The 23,056-nt window shown below is 41.1% G+C and overlaps 2 protein-coding genes across 2 annotated transcripts; one reads left to right on the forward strand and one right to left on the reverse strand.

Moving 5' to 3' along the window:
- Positions 1-345: 345 nt before the first annotated feature.
- Positions 346-11,313, forward strand: clic2 (chloride intracellular channel 2). Its single transcript, XM_062999850.1, has 6 exons — positions 346-491; positions 4,733-4,842; positions 5,955-6,080; positions 8,260-8,360; positions 9,732-9,913; positions 10,989-11,313. Exons 1-6 carry the CDS (start codon positions 450-452, stop codon positions 11,148-11,150), a joined length of 723 nt encoding a protein of 240 aa, XP_062855920.1. The 5' UTR covers positions 346-449; the 3' UTR covers positions 11,151-11,313.
- Positions 11,314-16,124: 4,811 nt separating this feature from the next.
- On the reverse strand, positions 16,125-22,780 carry urp1 (urotensin-related peptide 1). Its single transcript, XM_063000968.1, has 5 exons — positions 22,684-22,780; positions 20,420-20,545; positions 20,296-20,336; positions 18,228-18,333; positions 16,125-16,275 (listed from the first exon to the last, which is right to left on the reverse strand). Exons 1-5 carry the CDS (start codon positions 22,778-22,780, stop codon positions 16,244-16,246), a joined length of 402 nt encoding a protein of 133 aa, XP_062857038.1. The 3' UTR covers positions 16,125-16,243.
- Positions 22,781-23,056: the final 276 nt, after the last annotated feature.

The following is a 23,056-nucleotide window of genomic DNA, read 5'->3' on the forward strand; positions in this document are numbered from 1 at the left end:
GAAACTAGGTGAGAAAAGAGAGCATTGTGATTGGACACAGTAGAGGCTTTGTGCTGTGAGAACCAAGCACTTGTGAGAGTGTACCATTACTGGTTCTGAACTAACCTACATAAGCTTGGGTTAAGTTTAATGTGGTCACTGTAGAGGTAAAGTATGTGAGTCGAAGCCACGCTCGCTGACGTCTATGTATTTTAGTTAATACACGAGTGATGAAATGTGAGCTATTTTTGAGCACTGTCTCTACTTGGCAGCCAGTTTATATGAACGGATGCCACACCCTTGCTCGCCCTCCCTCTTATTCATGTGTTCAGCCTGGAAGAGCACAACCCAGTAAAGGGAGGGTCCGACTAACTCCTGCTGTTAAATATACAGGCTTTAAAGTCTCTGTGGTAACTTAGAGGCTCGGTCAGTGCTAATTTGTTGGATAACTAGATTTGGCTTTTGGGAAAATGGCTTCGTCTAGAGAACCAAGTGTTGAGCTCTTCATTAAGGTTGGTGCTTTTGTTTGCTTTTATGGTTTATTCAAGAATTAAGGTGTAATTTCTAACAGAAAATTTATATTTATTTGGAATTTAAAGGAAAAAGTGATTAAGTGTGTTAAGGTTTTAATTGATAAGTCATCCTTAACTTTGGGGAATTTTGAAATATCTGCTATAAGTGTGTAGCTTCCAGTTTGTTATGTTGGATATTCTGGAGTTTATTACTAACACACATTAAAAATTCAAGTAATGCATTAAGTTTTGACACTAATCCATAAAGCCATATGATTTTTACAAGTCTTTTAAAATCCCCCCACCCTAATATAATTCTAAATTACATTTAGATTAAATCTGGCTTTTATTTTTGACCAAAAATACATAATAAATAAAATAAAAAACACTGCATCTATATTAACATCTATAAAAACATTTGAAACACACACAAGTACAGGGAAGTACTTGTACTTTCCCCATCTTGTACCTCTTTATCACAGAATACAAACCAATAAGGAGTCATCTTATCAACCAACACACACACACAGGGGAACGGAGTGGAAATCCATGGCCCCTTCCTGAGCCAGACACACCCACACAGACACACGCACACAAGCACACATGTCCACATACTTAAATTGTAAACACCAGGCTCTGGTCAAAATTACACCGATCAGCCATAACATTAAAACCACCTCCAGGTTTCTACACTCACTATTTTATCAGCTCAACAAGTTCTACAATTACTGACTGTAGTCCATCTGTTTCTCTACATGCTTTGTTAGCCTGCTTTCACCCTGTTCTTCAATGGTCAGGACTACTACCACTACAGAGCAGGTATTATTTGGGTGGTGGATCACTCTCAGCACTGCAGTGACACTGACATGGTGGTGGTGTGTTAGTGTGTGTTGTGCTGGTATGAGTGGATGGAGTTTTTAAACACCTCACTGTCACTGCTGGACTGAGAATAGTCCACCAACCAAAAATATCCAGCCAACGGAGCCCCGTGTGCAGTGTTCTATGACCACTGATGAAGGTCTAGAAGATGACCGACTCAAACAGCAGCAATAGATGAGCGATCGTCTCTGACTTTACATCTACAAGGTGGACCAACTAGGTAGGAGTGTCTAATAGAGTGGACAGTGAGTGGACACAGTATTTAATAACTCCAGCAGCGCTGCTGTGTCTGATCCACTCATACCAGCACAACACACACTAACACACCACCACCATGTCAGTGTCACTGCGATGCTGAGAACGATCCACCACCTAAATAATACCTGCTCTGTGGTGGTCCTGTGGGGGTCCTGACCATTGAAGAACAGGGTGAAAGCAGGTTAAAAGGGTATGTAGAGAGACAGATGGACTACAGTCAGTAATTGTAAAAAAAGACATAGCTTCCAAAATGTAAAACTAATTTCATCCAAAGACTCAAATTCAAATCAGATAAAATTGTTTTATTTACAGTATTTGCTCACTACATGCAAATGACTTCTCTGGAACTCCTTCCAATGATATTCCACAATGCGCCTTGTATTCATGACCAAATACTAACTGTATTTTGTATTAAAAACAAATATAGAAAACGTTTTTTCATGTTGGGCATTTGGGCGGTGCATTGGTAATAACACTAGCCCACTAAGCGCTGGGATCCATGGTTCAAATCTACATGCAGACTTTGCAATAGATTGGTGTCCTGTCAGGTGTGTGTTACTGCATTGTGCCCAGTCATTTAGGGAAAATGAAGCCATGACAACCTTGATCAGGATACAGTGGTGGTAAAGCAAGAAAATAAATGAATAAAAAAAAACATTTAATACATTTGAGATAAGTGCAACTCTGTAAACAAACTTAAACCCTACATTTCTCTCAATACGTAGTCATGTTACCGAATCTGCTTTTACATTTGATGCTCAATGTTTAAGGGAACTTTGTAATCAGATTACAGTTATTCACAGTTTAGCTACTGTATACGTCCAAGTAAACAAATGTAATAGTAACGTGAAATGTTTTCACAATATGTTTGGGTATACAAAACTGTAGCACAGCTGTGCTGCCCAGCTAATGTGGGTACAATGTAGACAGAATAACTGACATGCCTTTATATGTTGCAATGTCACAAAATGAATAGTTGGCTGCTGTCCTTGAGTCCTTGAGAGTTTTAGAACATTTTAAAATAACATATACAGAAATTAGGGCAGTTCTAGCCTAGTGGTTAAGGTACTGGATTAGTAAGCATAGGCATAGCCAGGTTGCCACTGTTGGGCTCTTGAGCAAGGCCCTTAACCCTCAATTGCTTGGACTGTATACTGTATGTCGCTTTGGATAAAAGCATCTGCTATGTGTCAAAAATGTAAATTACGTGGATTCTCTGTGAAGAATTTGGTTGTTTGGAATGAGTTTCTATTCATTTGTATTGTTAAATCAAGCTTTATTCTGGTCAGGATCGCAGAGAGTTCAGTTCTACTGGAAACGCTGGGAGCAAAGCAGGATTATCCTGGACAGGGTGCTAATTCTTCACACAGCTTCACACCTCCCCCCTTTATCAAACGCCCTGTATTGAAATGTGTAGGATAAGCAATAAACTCTAGCCTGAATGAGGGATGAGTACATAGAGACTAGCGGGCTCCTCCATACTTGTTTTCTTTTGTAACTCTCACTGAAGGTGTGTGGAAGCCTAAGGCTCTCTTTAACCAACAGCATGGGTCACAAAGCGTCCGCTAAATGGGGAATTGGACCCGACTGGGATGAACATATATAACCATAACTTTACCATGGCATACTGTTTAACAGCACTGCTAAACGATATTCACTATATGGACAAAACTTTATGGACACTATTTACTACTATTTACTGCTAATACAATAAATTCCTTGTGTAATAAATGATATGGAATGCACCTTTGGGATGAATTGGAACACTTGTCCATTATTAGTGCCTAACTTACACCCAATGCTCTTTTCCCCCCAAAAAATACACTCCATATTGTAGAAAAAACAGTAAAGATGGGTGGAGACTGTTAAAGCCACAAAGAAGAAAGAACAACTTTACATAATACATCAGGTTTTAAAACAGGATGTCCAACAAGCTCATCGTCACATGTCCACATACTTTTGGCCGTGTAGTGTAACTTCTTTCAGTGAAATATCATTACGTTCTTATACATGTTTATCTAACTGTGAGTAGAACAATAAAAGTAAGGCTGTGAATACAATGAAGTCATTGTGCATTTACTATTCTTCCTCTTTGTGGATCATCCTCTTTAAATAGCTACACACACACACACACACACACACACACACACACACACACATACACACACACACACAGCTATCTGTTTGCTTTCATCTCTATGCCTTTGATATTGCTTCTCTAATGTCTATTTCTGGTTGGATTAGATACACATCAGCTTTAACTGTAAATATATATATAATATATACACACTGTCCATGTTTTCAGCTCCACTTACCATATAGAAGCACTTTGTAGTTCTACAATTACTGACTGTAGTCCTTCTGTTTCTCTGCATGCTTTTTTTAGCCTGCTTTCACCCTGTTCTTTAATGTTCAGGACCCCCACAGGACCACCACAGAGCAGGTATTATTTAAGTGGTGGATGATCTCAGCACTGCAGTGACACTGACACGGTGGTGGTGTGTTAGTGTGTGTTGTGCTGGTATGAGTGGATAAGACACAGCACACCTCACTGTCACTGATGGACTGAGAATAGTCCACCAACCAAAAATATATCCAGCCAATGGGCAACGTCCTGTGACCACTGATGAAGGTCTAGAAGATGACCAACTCAAACAGCAGCAATAGATGAGCGATCGTCTCTGACTTTACATCTATAAGGTGGACCAACTAGGTAGGAGTATCTAATAGAGTGGACAGTGCTCATACCAGCACAACACACACTAACACACCACCACCACCATGTCAGTGTCACTGCAGTGCTGAGATCATCCACCACTTAAATAATACCTGCTCTGTGGTGGTCCTGTTGGGGTCCTGACCATCGAAGAACAGGGTGAAAAAAAGTATGTAGAGAAACAGATGGACTACAGTCAGTAATTGTAGAACTACAAAGTGCTTCTATATGGTAAGTGGAGCTAATAAAATGGACAGTGAGTGTAGAAACAAGAAGGTGGTTTTAATGTTATGGCTGATCAGTGTATGTTCTTAGTTATGAGTGACCCTGATTTACAGTACTACAGTATTTACTGTATTAACCATGGATTTGTTCTTTGTGTCTTTAGGCAGGCCATGACGGGGAGAACGTGGGGAACTGCCCCTTCTGTCAGAGTCTTTTCATGGTGCTGTGGCTGAAGGGAGTTAAATTCACAGTGACCACAGTGGACATGAGAAAGTAAGCGATGTCTCCGGCTGATTATAAAACACCGTCTGGAATCAGAGTTTCATATTTTCTCCTACTAATATTTCAACACACTGATAAGATAAAGAAAGCATTCCTGTTTCATAATTTCATATGAATAATGGTCCTGTTGCATTCCTGGCTTTGCGTGTAATTGGAAAGTTGGGAGGGGAGCATAGGTATGTGTTTTGGAGTGGTTTTTAAACCCTATCCTAATACGTGAAGCTTAAGCAAATAAAATCAGTTTGTTCTGTTGCTAAGAAATGAAAGTTCGCTCCTGTCACAGCCTACCGCTACTGTACCTGGTAGCTTAGCTTTATCAGTAACAAAACATTTAAAAGATGAATCAATTATTAGTAGCATGAATAAGAAAAATAATCTAAATGGTCCAAAGTATTTGGACACCTGACCATAAGCGTAAGCCACTTTTCTGAAAAGGCTTCTCATTGGACTTTGGAGTACAGTATATCTGTGGGAACTTGTGCCCATTGAGTAATAATAAGATTTCTACAGCTGGGCACTGATGTTGGTCAAGAAAGCCTTGAATGATGTTTCAGGTCCAGTTGATTGGCTGAGGCCGCTGGAGTTTCTTTAAACCAAGCTTTTCTTCGTATCTTTATGGACCTTGTTTTGTGCACATGGGCACAGTCTTGCCGGAACAGAAAAGGGCTTTCCCTAAACTATTGCTGCAAAGTTGGAAGCATATAATTTATTTTATATAGTTTTTTTGTTTGTTTTACGGGGATTTTAACATCATGTTTTACACTTTTGGTTAAATTCATGACATTGCATGTCTTTGGACTGTGGGAGGAAACCGGAGCACCTGGAGGAAACCCACATGGACACGGTGAGAACATGCAAACTCCACAGAGAAAGGACCCAGACCGCCCCACCTGGGGATCGAACCCATGACCTTCTTGCTGTGAGGCGACAGTGCTACCCACTTAGCCACCGTGCCGCCCCTTATATAGTTTTTTTATTAGACCAATTAGACCAAAGGGTTATGGCTGAAACACATAAAATAAAAAATTTGAAAAGGCGTCCCAGTACTTTTGTCCAGATTTTATGCATGATTAGTGATTTAACTCCCAACTTTTGCTTTATAGGAAACCAGAGGAACTGAAGGATCTGGCACCAGGAACGAACCCACCTTTCCTACTATACAATGGGGTTCTTAAAACAGACTTCATCAAAATTGAAGAGTTCCTGGAGGCAACCCTTGCCCCTCCCAGGTATTATTAATATACACTCCAAATGATAATCCATGTTTGCATTCTCAAATATCAGTTCAGGCCTTTCTTTGAGGACAGTCGGGTTCACGTAGCAGCTATTTAATCCCTATCACAGATGTAAATATGCACTTAAAGGTGCAATATTTAAATCGTCCTTATTATTGCTAATGAAGTGAAAACCTCAGCAGAACAAACTGGAAACGTTACACACCGAGCTGGTGGGCTGGTACAACAGAGACAAACCAGCTGTGGGGAACAGGACACAAGGTACAGAGAACAAAAAAAGGATCAAATAAAAATGTGTAAGACCCTAACTACAACTATTGGAAGGGAAAAGTCCTAGGTGGGACTGGCAACCTTGGTCAGGCAACAAGCTACTCAATCCACCTGAATCCTGAATACTGAAACAAGAGAGAAAACTGAGAAATAGTAGTTAAAGCGATGAATCGACTCATGAGTCAGATGAAGAATCGACTCTCTAGAAGATTCACTGTAATATGAGTAATGGCTTGACAATACAGAAGCAGCAGGCGACTAAATAAGTGCAAATTTTTACGTTAGATAAATGTGAAAAATACTCTTCTAAATAAAGTACGGAATGAGCGAACGTACACCAGCCAACAACATTACCGACTGAGTTTGACTCAGCACAGAGCAACTCTCGGGGTTTAGTTAAATAAATTAACTCGCAGGTGAAGCGATTTAGTGCTAATCGGCGCTGTGGCTTCTGGGAATTGTAGTTCGTTTGTAGTTAAAAACCTTATATCAGGCCTGCTTGTTTACATCCATCAGCCAGTCACATTATGGACGTGACCACAAGAGTGCTTTACTTTATTGCAATCTACACCGATCAGCCATAACATTAAAACCACCTCCTTGTTTCTTCACTCACTGTCCATTTTATCAGCTCCACTTACCATATAGAAGCACTTTGTAGTTCTACAATTACTGACTGTAGTCCATCTGTTTCTCTGCATGCTTTGTTACCCCCCTTTCATGCTGTTCTTCAATGGTCAGGACTCTCCCAGGACCACTACAGAGCAGGTATTATTTAGGTGGTGGATCATTCTCAGCACTGCAGTAACACTGACATGGTGGTGGTGTGTTAGTGTGTGTTGTGCTGGTATGAGTGGATAAGACACAGCAGCGCAGTCACTGCTGGACTGAGAATAGTCCACCAACCGAAAATATATCCAGCCAACAGCATCCCATGGGCAGTGCCCTTGTGACCACTGATAAAGGTCTAGAAGATGACCAACTCAAACAGCAGCAATAGATCTACAAGGTGGCCCAACTAAGTAAGAGTGTCTAATAGAGTGGACAGTGAGTGGACACGGTATTTAAAAACTCCAGCAGTGCTGCTGTGTCTGATCCACTCATACCAGCATGTCATTGTAACTGCAGTGCTGAGAATGACCCACCACCTAAATAATACCTGCTCTGTAGTGGTCCTGTGGGGGTCCTGACCATTGAAGAACAGCATGAAAGGGGGCTAACAAAGCATGCAGAGAAACAGATGGACTACAGTCGGTAATTGTAGAATTACAAAGTGCTTCTATATGGTAAGTGGAGCTGATAAAATGGTTTTAATGTTATGGCTGATCAGTGCATACTTCTTAAAAAATGCAAAAAATAGCAGACTTCCTTGCATCATCATAGTCCCTCTCATTTTTGCTTAAGTACCCCCATTTGTGTTTGTGGGATCGCAGCTTACCTCCTTATGTTCCTAAACTTGACATGAATCTCACTTGTGGAACAGTCATACAATCTATCTGAAGATTAAGTCACTAAGCTTTAAGCTAAATAAATGAAAGGATTACCAGTTATGGTTTAATTTGATTGGGAAACATTGATATTGATTTTACACAATATTTTTACTTTTAACCCTGTTTTGGAGGGGACAGAATGCAAATTGGTTCTTAAAAAGCAATTACCTTATTGTAAATTAGAACCTGAAGTCCTGAGAACTCTAGTCAGGAAAAATCTGGCAACCGCCAAAGTCTAAACTGCATGCTGTTATATGATTTTACACTTCATCACAATTGTATTTGTTCACATTCTTTTAAGAGCTTACATAAGTTATAGCAAATGTACTGTAATATGTTTTAATTACCACAGTAAATGATTGATGAATGATGACATTTTAATTGAAATATTACTTTATCTCTTCTGGTCTCAGATATCCTAGTCTCAGTCCAGTGAATAAAGAATCGTTTGACGTGGGTGCCAATATTTTCGCCAAGTTTTCAGCCTTCATCAAGAACAGTCCAAACAACAGAGGTTAGTTTATCAATTTTTTATTAATGTAATTATATATTTCAACAATATGTTTGTTTAATTTAATTAAGGGTTAAGAGTTTGTGGATGCATGACACACATAACATGAAAAAAAACCATGATTATTTATTGGATCACGGAGGGTACAATTCACTGGGTGAAAGGTAGGCGACACCCTGAACACGTTGCCAGTCTATCATAGAGCAAAAACACCCCCACACACACACATTTGTATCTCCAGTTTACCAGACTGCATGTCTTTGGACTGTGGGAGGAAATTGGAGTACCAGGAGGAAGCCCACACATGCAAAATCAAAAAGGATCTGGACCGGTCCACCTGGGAATGAACCTTTTTGCTGAAAAAAGACCCTGCCATCGTGCCACCCAAAAGCATGATCATTATTATAGACTTAATGCTGAAACAGCCCTTACTGCTTTAAAACAAGCTTTAGATTTTGACACAAGACTGGGGGTAACTCACTTCTATTTAGCACTTTTAACAAACACTGCCTGGCTCACAAGTAGCATTCCAATTTATCCCACGCATCAAATCCAACTTTGAGCAGGCCAGTCAAAAACAGTAAATGATTTCTTCATGAACCTCACCAGAGTGCAAGACCATTATAAAGCTAAAACAAATAAGGGTGTTCACTGAACTGTTGCCAAGTTTTAAGCACTTAAACTGTTGCTTTGAATCATTGTGTGCTATAGCATTAACATTAACAGCGGCCCCCAACCTTTTTTGCACAACATATAAGGATTTAAAATAAAATTATATGACGAGCATAATAAAAAATACTAAAAAAGTGCATAACAATACTACTCAGCAATGATGGAAGCTCTGAACTTGCAATGAGACACTCCCACCTAGGGGTGATAGGACAATAACACCCTAAGTGTGTTCCTTATGTCCAGTCTACTCTATGACTTTGTTTTGGTTGCCGTCACTGTAGAACATCCCGCTTCACAAAGATAGGATGTTGGAAATGAAAGCAGTGTTTTTAATATTTATTATTTCTGTGCAGCCCGGTAATAAATGACCCACGGACTGGTAGCGGTCCGTGGCCCGGTGGTTGGAGATCACCGATCTAAGGGACCCAATCCAAGGCCAACCCAGGCTTTTTCATTACTGAGTTCAGGTGTTTTACTCACCACTCTGTACAGAGCCCTGACCTCAACCCCATTCCCGTCCAGTGCTTGATCTTGTCATTTTTTTTATCATATAGTAATAGAACCGGCTTTCCAACAAGATAATGATCATGTGTCCACATACTCTCAGCCATAGAATGTATTTTTGGTAGCATCACCTGCTTATTTGCAATCATGTATGTACAATAAAGACAACAACGATTCCTTTGTTGATTCTCCTCACAGTACAAGAACAGGCTTTGCTAAAGGAGTTTAAACGTCTGGATATATTTCTTAACACACCCCTACCAGAGGAGGTGGACCACAACTCCACTGTGGATGTTACAGTCTCCAAGAGGAAGTATCTCGATGGCAATCGCCTGACGCTGGCTGACTGCAACTTGCTGCCCAAATTACATGTTATCAAGGTAAGACTGGCCCATCAAAAAAAAAAAAAAAAAACATACAGAATAAACTGGACTGTTTTAAAAGGATGTAGCTCTACATTCACTAGTAATGTAAATGTTCATCCATTCATTTTCATCAATTGCTTTATCTTGGTCAGGGTCATGGCGGGTCCAGTTCTACCGGGGAACACAACATGAACTGTTGTTGCTAGTTCTAGCTCATGAATATACACTGCCTGGCCAAAAAAAGGTCACACACTCTAATATTTCGTTGGACCGCCTTTAGCTTTGATTACGGCACGCATTCGCTGTGGCATCGTTCCCACAAGCTTCTGCAATGTCACAACATTTATTTCTGTCCAGAGTTGCATTCATTTTTCCCCAAGATCTTGTACTGATGATGGGAGATTTGGACCAGATTCTCAATGGGGTTCAGGTCTGGACTCTGTGGTGGCCAATCCATGTGTGAAAATGATGTCTCATGCTCCCTGAACCACTCTTTCACAATTTGAGCCCGATGAATCCTGGCATTGTCATGTTGGAATATGCCCGTGCCATCAGGGAAGAAAAAATCCATTGATGGAATAACCTGGTCGTTCAGTATATTCAGGTAGTCAGCTGACCTCATTCTTTGGGCACATAACGTTGCTGAACCTAGACCTGACCAACTGCAGAAACCCTGAAACATAATCACCCATGCAGTAATTATCCAATGGGAGGTTCTTACCTATTTGCTTAGTTAAAAAAGGTGGTGACCTTTTTTTTGGCCAGGCAGTGTATACAGCTTGCTTGACTGTGGACAGATAAGATCTAGATGATGGTTGAATGTAGAAAATTTAAATATACTATTTACATAGTCTGTGCTTAATGTAGTAGTTTACAACATGTTCCACTCTCGAGGAAGGTACATGATGATTGTTTAAAATGTTCTAATATTTTTGATCCTATAGCTGTATCTTGACCAGTGTGTCTGATGAATCATCTATAATGACAAGTCTTAGTTTTTGATAGGTTTATTTACAGAATTTGGTATACTCTGGGTAAAATGATTAACGATGTTAATTACAGTCCTCTTCTGCTTTCTGTGATTTTGAAGGTTGCAGCTAAGAGGTACTGTAACTTTGACATTCCTGTTCATTTCACTGGAGTACATCGCTACCTGCAGAACGCTTACGAGAGAGAGGAGTTCAGCCAGACGTGCCCGGCCGACATCGAGATCGAGAAAGCCTATCTGAGTGTCGCCAACAAGAGGTCATAGATTTCCTGCTGTGCCACTGTTCTGTACAAATGAATAATGTTAATCCTGTAGATATGTTTAAATGAAAAAGCCAGATTAGATTTGGTATAAGATTGTAATACTGTTAATATCCTGCATTGTACTAAAGTATATTGTAATGGTTTAACCATAATTACAATTATGACTGACAGAGTAATAATAATAATAATTCTGAAATGATTCTGAAAATAATTGGCTAGAAATGGTATTTAAAAATAAAAGGAATATTCTTTTATATATATAAAAAGAATATATATATATATATATACACAGTGGGAGCCAAAAGTCTGCGACCACTATTGATAAAATGCTTCAATTAAGCAGTATTAAAATTTTATACTATATATTTTATTACACTAGAACCAAATTCTGAAATGTATATATATATATATATATATATATATATATATATATATATATATATATATATATATATATATATACTGTATATATATATACACACTGTATATATATACAGTGTATCACAAAAGTGAGTACACCCCTCACATTTCTGCAAATATTTCATTATATCTTTTCATGGGACAACACTATAGACATGAAACTTGGATATAACTTAGAGTAGTCAGTGTACAGCTTGTATAGCAGTGTAGATTTACTGTCTTCTGAAAATAACTCAACACACAGCCATTAATGTCTAAATAGCTGGCAACATAAGTGAGTACACCCCACAGTGAACATGTCCAAATTGTGCCCAAATGTGTCGTTGTCCCTCCCTGGTGTCATGTGTCAAGGTCCCAGGTGTAAATGGGGAGCAGGGCTGTTACATTTGGTGTTTTGGGTACAATTCTCTCATACTGGCCACTGGATATTCAACATGGCACCTCATGGCAAAGAACTCTCTGAGGATGTGAGAAATAGAATTGTTGCTCTCCACAAAGATGGCCTGGGCTATAAGAAGATTGCTAACACCCTGAAACTGAGCTACAGCATGGTGGCCAAGGTCATACAGCGGTTTTCCAGGACAGGTTCCACTCGGAACAGGCTTCGCCAGGGTCGACCAAAGAAGTTGAGTCCACGTGTTCGGCGTCATATCCAGAGGTTGGCTTTAAAAAATAGACACATGAGTGCTGCCAGCATTGCTGCAGAGGTTGAAGACGTGGGAGGTCAGCCTGTCAGTGCTCAGACCATACGCCGCACACTGCATCAACTCGGTCTGCATGGTCGTCATCCCAGAAGGAAGCTGACGCACAAGAAAGCCCGCAAACAGTTTGCTGAAGACAAGCAGTCCAAGAACATGGATTACTGGAATGCCCTGTGGTCTGACGAGACCAAGATAAACTTGTTTGGCTCAGATGGTGTCCAGCATGTGTGGCGGCGCCCTGGTGAGAAGTACCAAGACAACTGTAACTTGCCTACAGTCAAGCATGGTGGTGGTAGCATCATGGTCTTGGTCTGCATGAGTGTTGCTGGCACTGGGGAGCTGCAGTTCATTGAGGGAAACATGAATTCCAACATGTACTGTGACATTCTGAAACAGAGCATGATCCCCTCCCTTCGAAAACTGGGCCTCATGGCAGTTTTCCAACAGGATAACGACCCCAAACACAACCTCCAAGATGACAACTGCCTTGCTGAGGAAGCTGAAGGTAAAGGTGATGGACTAAACCCAATTGAGCACCTGTGGCGCATCCTCAAGTGGAAGGTGGAGGAGTTCAAGGTGTCTAACATCCACCAGCTCCGTGATGTCATCATGGAGGAGTGGAAGAGGATTCCAGTAGCAACCTGTGCAGCTCTGGTGAATTCCATGCCCAGGAGGGTTAAGGCAGTGCTGGATAATAATGGTGGTCACACAAAATATTGACACTTTGGGCACAATTTGGACATGTTCACTGTGGGGTGTACTCACTTATGTTGCCAGCCATTTAGACATTAATGGCTGTGTGTTGAGTTATTTTCAGAAGACAGTAAATCTACACTGCTATACAAGTTGTACACTGACTACTCTAAGTTATATCCAAGTTTCATGTCTATAGTGTTGTCCCATGAAAAGATATAATAAAATATTTGCAGAAATGTGAGGGGTGTACTCACTTTTGTGATACACTGTATATATATATATAAATCCACTTTGTATTACACTGATTATATGATGGGCGGAACAGTGGCACAGTGGGTAGTGCTGTCGTCTCACAGCATGAAGGTCCTGGGTGAAGTTTGAAAGGTTCTCCCTATGTCCATGTGGGTTTCCTCCGGGTACTCTGTTTTCCCCCACAGTCCAAAGACTACTAGTGATAGACTGTCTATGTGGCCATGTGTTTCTTAGCTTTCGCCCAATGAATCAGACCCTGACCAGTATAAAGCGATAGTAAAACAGACAGTGAATGAATGTCTGAATGAATAAATGATTATTTAATCTCATTGTATTACATTTTAGACAAATGCTAGAGGCTTTTATAATAGAGACTTTTCGCCCCCACTGTATTTATGTCTGATTTTTTTAATCTCTTTTTAAATCATCTTTTTCTTCGCACCCTATTCGATAGGCCAGACGTGCAATGAAATGTGCTTCCAATATGATTTGCTTTGTCTATAGTGTATATACAGTACATATTTTTTACATATAAAAAGGTAACTACATTTCATCTGAAGGTTTATGCATTTCATGTTAAATCATACATTAATGTACATGTAAAGCCTTATATTTGACTCTTATTGTATGTTTTTATTAATATATTGGAACACACTATGCTAACCCGAAGTAATGCACATCTAAGGTGACATTAATCAAATCTTTCTGTGGTGTCCATGTCCATGCTTTGTACTCAGAGAGAAAATGTTACTGTATATACTGTTAGGCTCTGTGGCATCAGGGGAATGTACCATCTCTCCCTGACGCCACAGGCCTTACAGAGCAGAAACGAGCTGTGCCTTTAAGTACCTGGCCAGCTCGTTAGGGCGAATGGGCTACACCTGTGCCTTCCCTTATTTAAGGGATAGGTGCAGAGCTGTAGCCGTCGCACCTTCTGCTCTTGTTGGCTGATTCTTTTTTCTTTCTTTGAGTTTGTTTGACACTGCGGTGTCCTTTTATGTTTATTGTTTTTTTTATCTTTAGGTTGTGCCGCCGCACTGTGCCGCCGCCGCCGTGCCGCTGCCGCCGGGCCACCGCTAGTGGGCGCCACCACGCCGCCGCCGCCGCCAAGCTGCCGCCATAGTGCCGCAGCTGTCGTGCCGCCGCCGCCGCCTGGTTGCCGCTCTCAGGTCGCCGTCGGGCCGCTGCCGCCGAGCCGTCGAGCCGCCGTGCCGCCGCCACCTAGAGACCCCATGACTGCGCCCAGAGGAACGTGACCCCCTCCCAGCTACCGCTGGTGACAGCGTCACGTTCCGCCCTCTGGAGCGCAGGAGCAAATGGCCACTTCCCAGCCACCCTGGCTGGTGACAGCGCCTTTGCCATTAACTTTTGAAACCCGCAAATCGATCACACCCGGTAGCTGGCATGGCTCTAGCCAGCATTAGTTGCTGGAAAGCGCCATGCCACGCAGCTATTGTCGGTGTTACCCCCCCTTCTTCGGCCAACAGCGCGAGGTGGTCCATCTCGCGAACCCACTCTTTGCTTCAAGAGCGCCGGGAGCGAGTCTGCCACTAGCGTCGCTGTGGCAGGCTGTTAAAGCTCCCGGTCGGGAGGCAAGAGTCCTGGGTTCGCGCCTCGCGCTTCCCCTTTTCTTTTGTATGCTTTTTTTTGTTCCTTTTCAGCCCCCGACGTCCGGCTGCCTTCGGGATTCCCCTAAGTGTTTTTTTGTTATTGTTATTCCTTTTATTTTATGTATATTATGTTTATGATTTTGTAAATAAAACCCTTTTTTAGTTAAACCTCCGCATCCTTGGGTCCTTCCTCCCCACATCATAACATATACTAGCAATTATCAGAACCATTTCTCAAGAAGAAGGTCACGTTTGGTTTTACAGTTTAATTATAAATAAAGAATTACATTCATAGTAACAAGTCTGCATGTTATCTATCATATTATTCTGTGTTTACAGACATGCACATGTTAATATGAATAAAGATAAATAAATACAGTGGTACCTTGAAACTCGATGTCAATTGGTTCTAGTAGTGGCATTGAGTTTAAAAGGCGTTGAGTTTTAAGGTATTTTTTCCCATAAGCATGTATGGAAAACCTGTTAATGTGTTCTATGGTCCTGTGGAACTGCATATATTTCAGGCTAATGTAAAATAATGGGTTTTTTTTTTTACACTTATACCATAACACAAATATAATATAAAAAACACAGTTAAAAACAGTTAAATAAAAATACAATAAAACCCGCACTTTATCTCTGGTTTTTTATTGTTTCCTTATGCTTCTTAATCATGGAGATGCTTGATCTTACTGGAATACCGTATTCTGTTCAGTAAAGGCGCATTCACATGAGTACTAAACCCAGCGTAGGTGGAGAGAACTTATGAGCAGTAATAATTAAGAGAGGTTTAGTGTTTCTTTGTCGTTCTTTTAATACATTAGCTCACGTTAAGCTCACTTTCTCGAAAAAAAGCTGATTCTTACAATTTCTCAGCACCCCGAGCAATAACACAAGTTTAAAAGTGTAACAGGAGAAAAATCCAGGTAAACACAGATACATGTGGATGCATGTGTGACAGTTATTCTACACAAATGCAGATGACGTTTTACTACACTGTTTAAGCCAAGCGCTGAACAAAGCGGATGTTTTTTAAATTAAATCAATCATTTTTTAAAGAAACCGAACATGTTGAGTTTAAGGGTACAAATCTCTCAATGAAGGCCGTTGAGTTTCAAAGATTTTGAGTTTAGGAGATGCTAAGTTACAAGGTACCACTGTAAATAAATACTGCTGACTTAGTATGAAATGAATCAGGATTACCAGACATAATGATATTTTTATAGATATTTCTAGAATTTGTTCTATACATCCATGTTTTTATTCAATGTAAAATGAATAAAATAAATATACACATTGTTAAAGGGAGGTTGGATTGATATTTAATGATCTCATCTGTATGTACAGTTAGGATGGGATTGGTTGGGTTGAGTTGGGTTGGTTGGATTGGGTTGGAATTCCAAATGGATCCGCTTCTAATTTGTTACACAGTACTTCCAGAAACAGGCTGTAAGAAAAAAAAACATATTACATATTTACAAACTCATGACACATTTGATGCTACACTATTGGAGTCAATTGGTGTGAGGGATCAGCTCGTATGAGCTATTGCCCTGGCCAAGGTGCAATCCTGCCTTGCACTTAGTATTTGTAGGTATTTCTAGGTGGCATCAGATCCACCATGACCCTGACCGGAAAAAGGCGGCTTACGGACAACACACACTCACACATTCGCTCAATACCTCCCCTATAGAGGTGATTCATAATTACCAGTCCACAGAGACTTAATGAGAACATGTAAAACCCCTCAAAGAGTGACCAAAGGAGAGGATCAAACCCAGGTCCATAGTACCTAGGTTGCCGTGTTGTAACCACTGTACCAGTTGGACCATTGTGCCATATGGCGGATTTAGAAAAGGCAATCTATGTACTGTCATGTTTCAAGGGTGGAAGGAAGCCAATGCATGACCTGCATGTTCTGAAAGATGCTAAGAACCTGAGGAACCAAAAGCCACACTGACTTGGTGAGAACATGACAAACTCCTCACAGAGTGACCAGATGGGAGGATCAAACCCAGGTCCATAGTACCTAGGTTGCTGTGTCGTAACCACTGTACCAGTTGGACCATTCTGACATATGGGGGATTTAAACTAGCCAATCTATGTACTGTCATGTTTCCAAGGGTGGAAGCCATTGTACAAGAGAAAAATCACCCGAATACCGGTCCCCAGGTCTATGAGGCTGTGCAGCACCCACACTAGGCAGAGACTGAACAAACACTAAGATTTTTTTATTTTTGCATTTGCCTCCAATTTTCCTCCCAATCTAGTCGTATCCAATTACCAGATTGCATTTTGCCTCTTGTCTACAGCTGCAGCCCTCCACTCCTGATTGAGGAGAGCCGCCACTAACACACTCCCCCTCCGACACGTGTGCAGTAGGCGTCTGCATCTTTTCACCTGCACGAGGCGAGTTCATATGGGGCTCGGTCTTGCACACGGAGAGTCACGCACTGATCCCCATTATCCCCCGTCTCTGTGCAGGCACTATACCAATATGATTTGCTTTGTCTATAGTGTATATACCCCATTATACCCTGATCCCCATTATCACCTGTCTTTGTGCAGGTGCTATCAATCAGCCAACAGAGGTTGTAATTGCATCAGTCATGAGGAACTGCAAGGGTTTCCTCCTTGCACACCTCCCATGAAAATCAAACTTGTGCAGTTTCTGATGGTAGATGCATGAACCAACTGTGGCAAGAGCTACCTGTAGGTCCCGTGATGACATTGTAGGATTATTGGAGACTTCTTTACGCATCTTGCGGTCTGCTCTTGGGCTGAACTTGCTAGGACGGTCTGACCTGGCCATGTTGGCAGTTGTTTTAAATGTTCACCAATGGTAAATTATTTTCCAGACAGTGGAATGGCTGATTTCTAATTGTTTTGAGATCTTTTTAAGTCCCTTCCCAGACTCATATGCATCTACAACCTTCTTTCTGAAGGCCTCAGAGAGCTCTTTAGATCTCACCATGGTGATAACACTCACTTCAACAATCAAGAGCAAACCAAACTAATGTCTGAGGTTTAAATAAAACTCCAAAGTCCTCTAACGATGGTCTAATCATTGCAGCTGATTCTAATTTTAGACATTTTAAGTAGTAATAAATGTGGGGGTGTCCTAACTTTTTCCTCACAATAAATTTCCATTTTTTAAAAGTAATTTTTCAGTTTTATTTGTTTAGTTATATAAGCTGCATCTCTCAATACTGTTCAAATGAAGATTAAATGTTGATATGTTTAAATATGTTCAAAAAGACAAAGGTTTTCACGGGGTGTCCTAACTTTTTCACACGACTGTATATGACAATAAAGGTTATATCTATATGAGTTTACATACAGACAATTACCAACAGTTGTAATTCAAATCATGCATTCCTTCACCAAGGCAGATTTTACCTCTCTTGTTGGGTTTTGCTAAATTCTGATTAGATCGGACGTAGCCTTGAGAGCGCAGATTATCCGCTGCTGCTAATTTCAATACCATCATCTTTAAGTCGTCCACCTGAGAGATAGTTAATGATAATGTTAATGATACAAAGTAGTCAGATAAATAACTCAACAGGAAACAAATATATGAATCAATAACACTAAACAAACTCTGACCTTTTTTTTTTTTTTACTATTTTATTGTATTACTACCGTTTTTACCCAATTTAGAATTGCCAATTAGTGTTCTGCTGCTGGGGACCCGGATCATGTCCGAGGAGGGTGTATTTGCCTAACGCACATCCCCTTTTAATTTACCCATACTTCATGGATGGGTGAATACACTCATGGATTTGTATGTGATGCCAGTCTTGCACATGGAGAGTCACGCACTGATCTCTGCGTTCCTCCTCTTCTGTACAGGCACCCTCGGGTTACTAATTAGGGTCTGTACACAGCGTCGAAGACCCCACCCACTTTTTTCTCCCTCTTTTTCTCAGATCACCCCCCCCCCCCCCCCCCCCCAATGTTCTCCCCTAATCTAGTCGTATCCAATTACCCTGTTTGGTTACACTTCACCTCTACCGATACAACCCTACACTGCTGATTGAGGAGCTTCGCAACTGACACCATCCAACCCCCCCGACACTTGTGCAGTACCGACTGCCTCTTTTCACCTGCACGAGTCGAGTTTATATGCGGATCAGCTCTGTGCACAAAGAGCCACACCCTGATCAGCATTATTCCCCAACTCGGTGCAGACAGCAGAGGTCACAATTGCCCCAGTTATGAGGAACCCTGGAACAGCCAATCGTTGTTCATGTGGCCGCCCAGCCGGATGGTAGAGCTGAAATTCGAAACAATGTATTCGAAATCTCAGCTCTGGTGTGCTAGCGTGTTTTACCGCTGCGCCACCTGAGCGGCCGCCACCCACTTTTTAGTCCGGTCTCTTACCCACACAGCAGACTAGTGGCCAATTCTGTCTGCGGGAGGCACTGGCAATTGGGCCTGCTAGGGGCCGCCCAGCCGACTGGTAGCAGAGCTGAGATTCGAACTCCAGCTGTCTAGCCCACCATCTTGTACCCCTTCCCCCCATATCAAATACATCACACTAACAATCCCCCCCTAACTATCCCTACTGTATTGTATTTGGCAGGTGCATGCTTTACCAGTGGTTCTCCCACACCCTCAGGAGGAGCAATTCTGGTTTTTAATTACTGCTGCTCTAACTAATGACATTACTGACCAATACTTCTTTAATCGTCTTGGCCACCCAAGGACTGGACCTTTAATTATTTATTTCTCATGACATGTATGGCATTTATTTAGCCCCATATGTCTTTGGCTTTGATTTTCAAATGTAAATACATATATGTATGTATCAGTGGCGGCTGCTGGTCTTTCAAAGAGGGGAAGCTCATTGTCGGCTTACATTATAAAATTTGTCAATTTATTTATACATAAATTCTGCCCTCCGTTCCTTTTCAAGAAAATGGCCTGAAATGGGTTGCAGTTTGTCTTTCGACTTCACTCTCAAAATCCGCGATGGGACTGAAGCTCTCAGTGATAGCTGTCAATCAAAACGGGATTCAGCCTTTCGACTGATCCTCCAATCATCTTGCAGAAGCTCAGCGTCCAGACCCGCCCACAGCTCCATTCACCCCCAGAGACGCTCAGCGTCCGGGGGCGGGACAAAATCACGGCATTTATCCAATGACCGACGAGTTTCGAAGCAATGAAAAAAACCGTTCCATGCAGCCCCAAAGAAGTGAAGAGACGCTCAGCTTCTGCGGGCAAATGCATTGAGGCTCCGGGAATGTATGAGAAGTTCGAGTCAGTCGATTTGTGATAAGTAGCTGATTCTGAACGAACTCGTCTTCGAGATGAACGTGTTCTAACGCATTTGTCAATGAAATGTTAACACAACTGTACATATTTGACCATTTAATTTTTGACATTTTAGGGGAAGCTGAGCTTCCCTTGCAGTCTTAGAGAAATCGCCACTGGTATGTATATAAAATAAATTAACAATGCTCACCATGTTGTTTGCTTTCTCATGCCGAGGAGTTTCCTTTGCTTCTGAAACACAGCAGGAATCAGATTAGAGCTAATTTTGTTCTCTAAAAAATGAATGGACATTTCTAAGTATTTGAACCCTGTACCTTTCCAGGAGTCTCTGTCTCTTTCATGCTGGAGTACGAGGGGAAAGATGGATTTGATATCCTTCTGTGCACTGGGGTCATCGTCCGGTACCTCGACCACTTCTGATACAAGTTTACGAAGAACCTCTGATTCATATGTACAAAAATTGTAACATTTCTTCAGTGGCAACTATGTCAATATACATTATACATTATCATTAATGCATTCATTCATTCAAATTTCATCAGTTGGTCAGGGCCGCTGTAGTCCAGGATGGGGTGCCTGTCCACCACAGGGCCACACACGTTCATTCATTCAAACAAAGAAGCCATTTAGAATCCCTAATGGAACCCTGTGTAATACTGGGATATGTGCCAGTCCTACTATGACCTTAATCAGGATGAGACAGCAACTAAAGATAGATTAATGAATATTGGCATAAAAACAAAAATATTCTTTTCATTTTTGAAAAAGGTGAAAAAAAAAAAAAAAAAAAAACTAACATTGTAAATATTAATAAATATTATAAAAAATAATATAATATAAATACAATAAAATAATATAAATGTAATTAAATAATAATAAACATATTCTAAATAAAAAAATAAAAAATAATGGCAAACAATGGATTTATTCTGTTGTTATTATTATTATTATTTGATAATTCAGACTTCAATCCATGTTTTAACTGTAATACCACATGATTTCCAACACACAACCAGACAGTCAAATTTGTCGAATTTACAAGACTGAATTGTGACTGGAAACAATGCAAAAAAACCTTGGGGCCTTGCTTTGGGGTCCAATATTGACTAATGGGCAGTGTTGGGGTTTAAACAAAAACCTTCTAAGACTGCATTGCCAAACACGTCCATTACAAATCCCCACTAATATATGCTATAAAAAATATCACACAAACCTTATTATACAGTATTAATGTACTATAATAATGCACACACACTCATCTTAGGGACAGAATAGCTCTTTTTCTTAAAGGCAAGGTTGCCAGGTGCATGTTTTTTTCTTTTCAGCAGCATTAGGAGCCAGGTGCCCTTCCTGATGCAACCCTTCTTATTTTATTTTGGGTTTGGACCAGCACTGACAAACACCTACAAGTGGACCTCCTAATTGCTAGAATATCTGGCCATCTCACCCCTGAAACATGGCCAATGGTGTATGTGCAGACACCGACCAGCTGATAACAACACTGATATTTGAACCCCAGATTTCAGCAGTAGTGGACAAGCTTGATTACCACTGCGCCACCTGAGCGCTGCTTTAAAGGGCAAAAATAGTAAATATAAGGTGGTCTTTTCTTATAAACTACCTCAGTTCCTCATGTCCTATGATATATAGGTTTAAATGGTGCTGTTCCACCCATGGGCGGCACGGTGGCTCGGTGGGTAGCACTGTCGCCTCACAGCAAGAAGGTCCTGGGTTCGATCCCCAGGCGGGGCGGTCCGGGTCCTTTCTGTGCGGAGTTTGCATGTTGTCCCCGTGTCTGCGTGGGTTTCCTCCGGGAGCTTCGGTTTCCTCCCACAGTCCAAAGACATGCAGTCAGGTTAATTGGAGACACTGAAATGCCCTATAGGTAAATAAGTGTGGGATAGGCTCCAGCACCTCCCCCACTTCCCCGTGACCCTAATTGGATAAGCGGTTAAGACAGTGAGTGAGTGTTCCACCCATGAACCCTATGAGTTCAATCCTTGCCAATAGCAGTAAGGAATAGTATTCCTAATGTATTCACATTAATACTTATGACCTTTAAACATGTAATTTCATATTTATTAACAGCTTTAAGGAAGAAATAGACCTCTTTCACAAAGTAGCATGACATATAACCAATTTCCAAAAGACTCTAGTTCTGTAAATTCTGTACATAGTGTTGTTTTATACTTATAGTGTTATTACTGTGTAGTTTATAGCATGTGTTATTGTATATCTGTATATATGGCTGTTCAATTTTCTTCTGAGAGAGACTGCTCACTCAAGGTAGCACCAGCGTTAACAGATTAATCATGACTTGTATCGTGAGGGATTTAAATCGTACTTTATGTGTCTAGCTACGTCTTCAATTACAATAGTGGGTAGCTTCAAACGTTCCCCAGATTCCTCTACGATGTTTCATTAACTATAAGCACATTATTTATAAACAATTTAATGCGTTGCTACAGATACATAACAGCATATTCGATATTTGGTAATGATTTTGCCCAACCGAATGACATAACACAATACTCAAAATCAGTGAAATAGAATTTGAATTAGTATAGACTGAACTCACCTTCCTGCGGTGCCAGCGCATCGTCGGGATATAACGGTAAAGCGTTAGCTGCATGGAAGAGCACAGCCAGCATGTACAGCAGCACCACAGACGGCATGTTGAGAAGATCGTTGGTCATTTGAGTCTTTGATGCCTGCCCTGGAACAGGACTTCAGTTTTATATCTTCCAGGAGCATTCATCCTGGTCGGATCGATACCGCTCATGTCACCCCATCTTGGCGTAAATGGTTTTGACGTGACAGGACTCTCGTCATAGGTGCAATTCAGCATCGGCTGACAATTCACAGGGTGCCTATCTGTGCTTGCACAGTGATCCCTAACAAATGTTTACCTTCCCCAACCCATCAGCCACTGCCTAGCCAGCTCGGGTTGT

The sequence above is a fragment of the Trichomycterus rosablanca genome, chromosome 8 (assembly GCF_030014385.1).
Source record: "Trichomycterus rosablanca isolate fTriRos1 chromosome 8, fTriRos1.hap1, whole genome shotgun sequence".
Lineage (NCBI taxonomy): Eukaryota > Metazoa > Chordata > Actinopteri > Siluriformes > Trichomycteridae > Trichomycterus > Trichomycterus rosablanca.

Bases quoted from the DNA above. Each gene is read 5' to 3' on its own strand.
- clic2 (XM_062999850.1), top strand. From the start codon at position 450: ATGGCTTCGTCTAGAGAACCAAGTGTTGAGCTCTTCATTAAG. The intron at 492-4,732 runs GTTGGTGCTTTT...TTGTGTCTTTAG, and splicing joins GTGTTGAGCTCTTCATTAAG to GCAGGCCATGACGGGGAGAA. The intron at 9,914-10,988 runs GTAAGACTGGCC...GTGATTTTGAAG, and splicing joins CCAAATTACATGTTATCAAG to GTTGCAGCTAAGAGGTACTG.
- urp1 (XM_063000968.1), bottom strand. From the start codon at position 22,780: ATGCCGTCTGTGGTGCTGCTGTACATGCTGGCTGTGCTCTTCCATGCA. The intron at 20,546-22,683 runs GTGAGTTCAGTC...CATATGAATCAG, and splicing joins TGCGCTGGCACCGCAGGAAG to AGGTTCTTCGTAAACTTGTA. The intron at 18,334-20,295 runs GTGAGCATTGTT...ACTATCTCTCAG, and splicing joins ATGAGAAAGCAAACAACATG to GTGGACGACTTAAAGATGAT.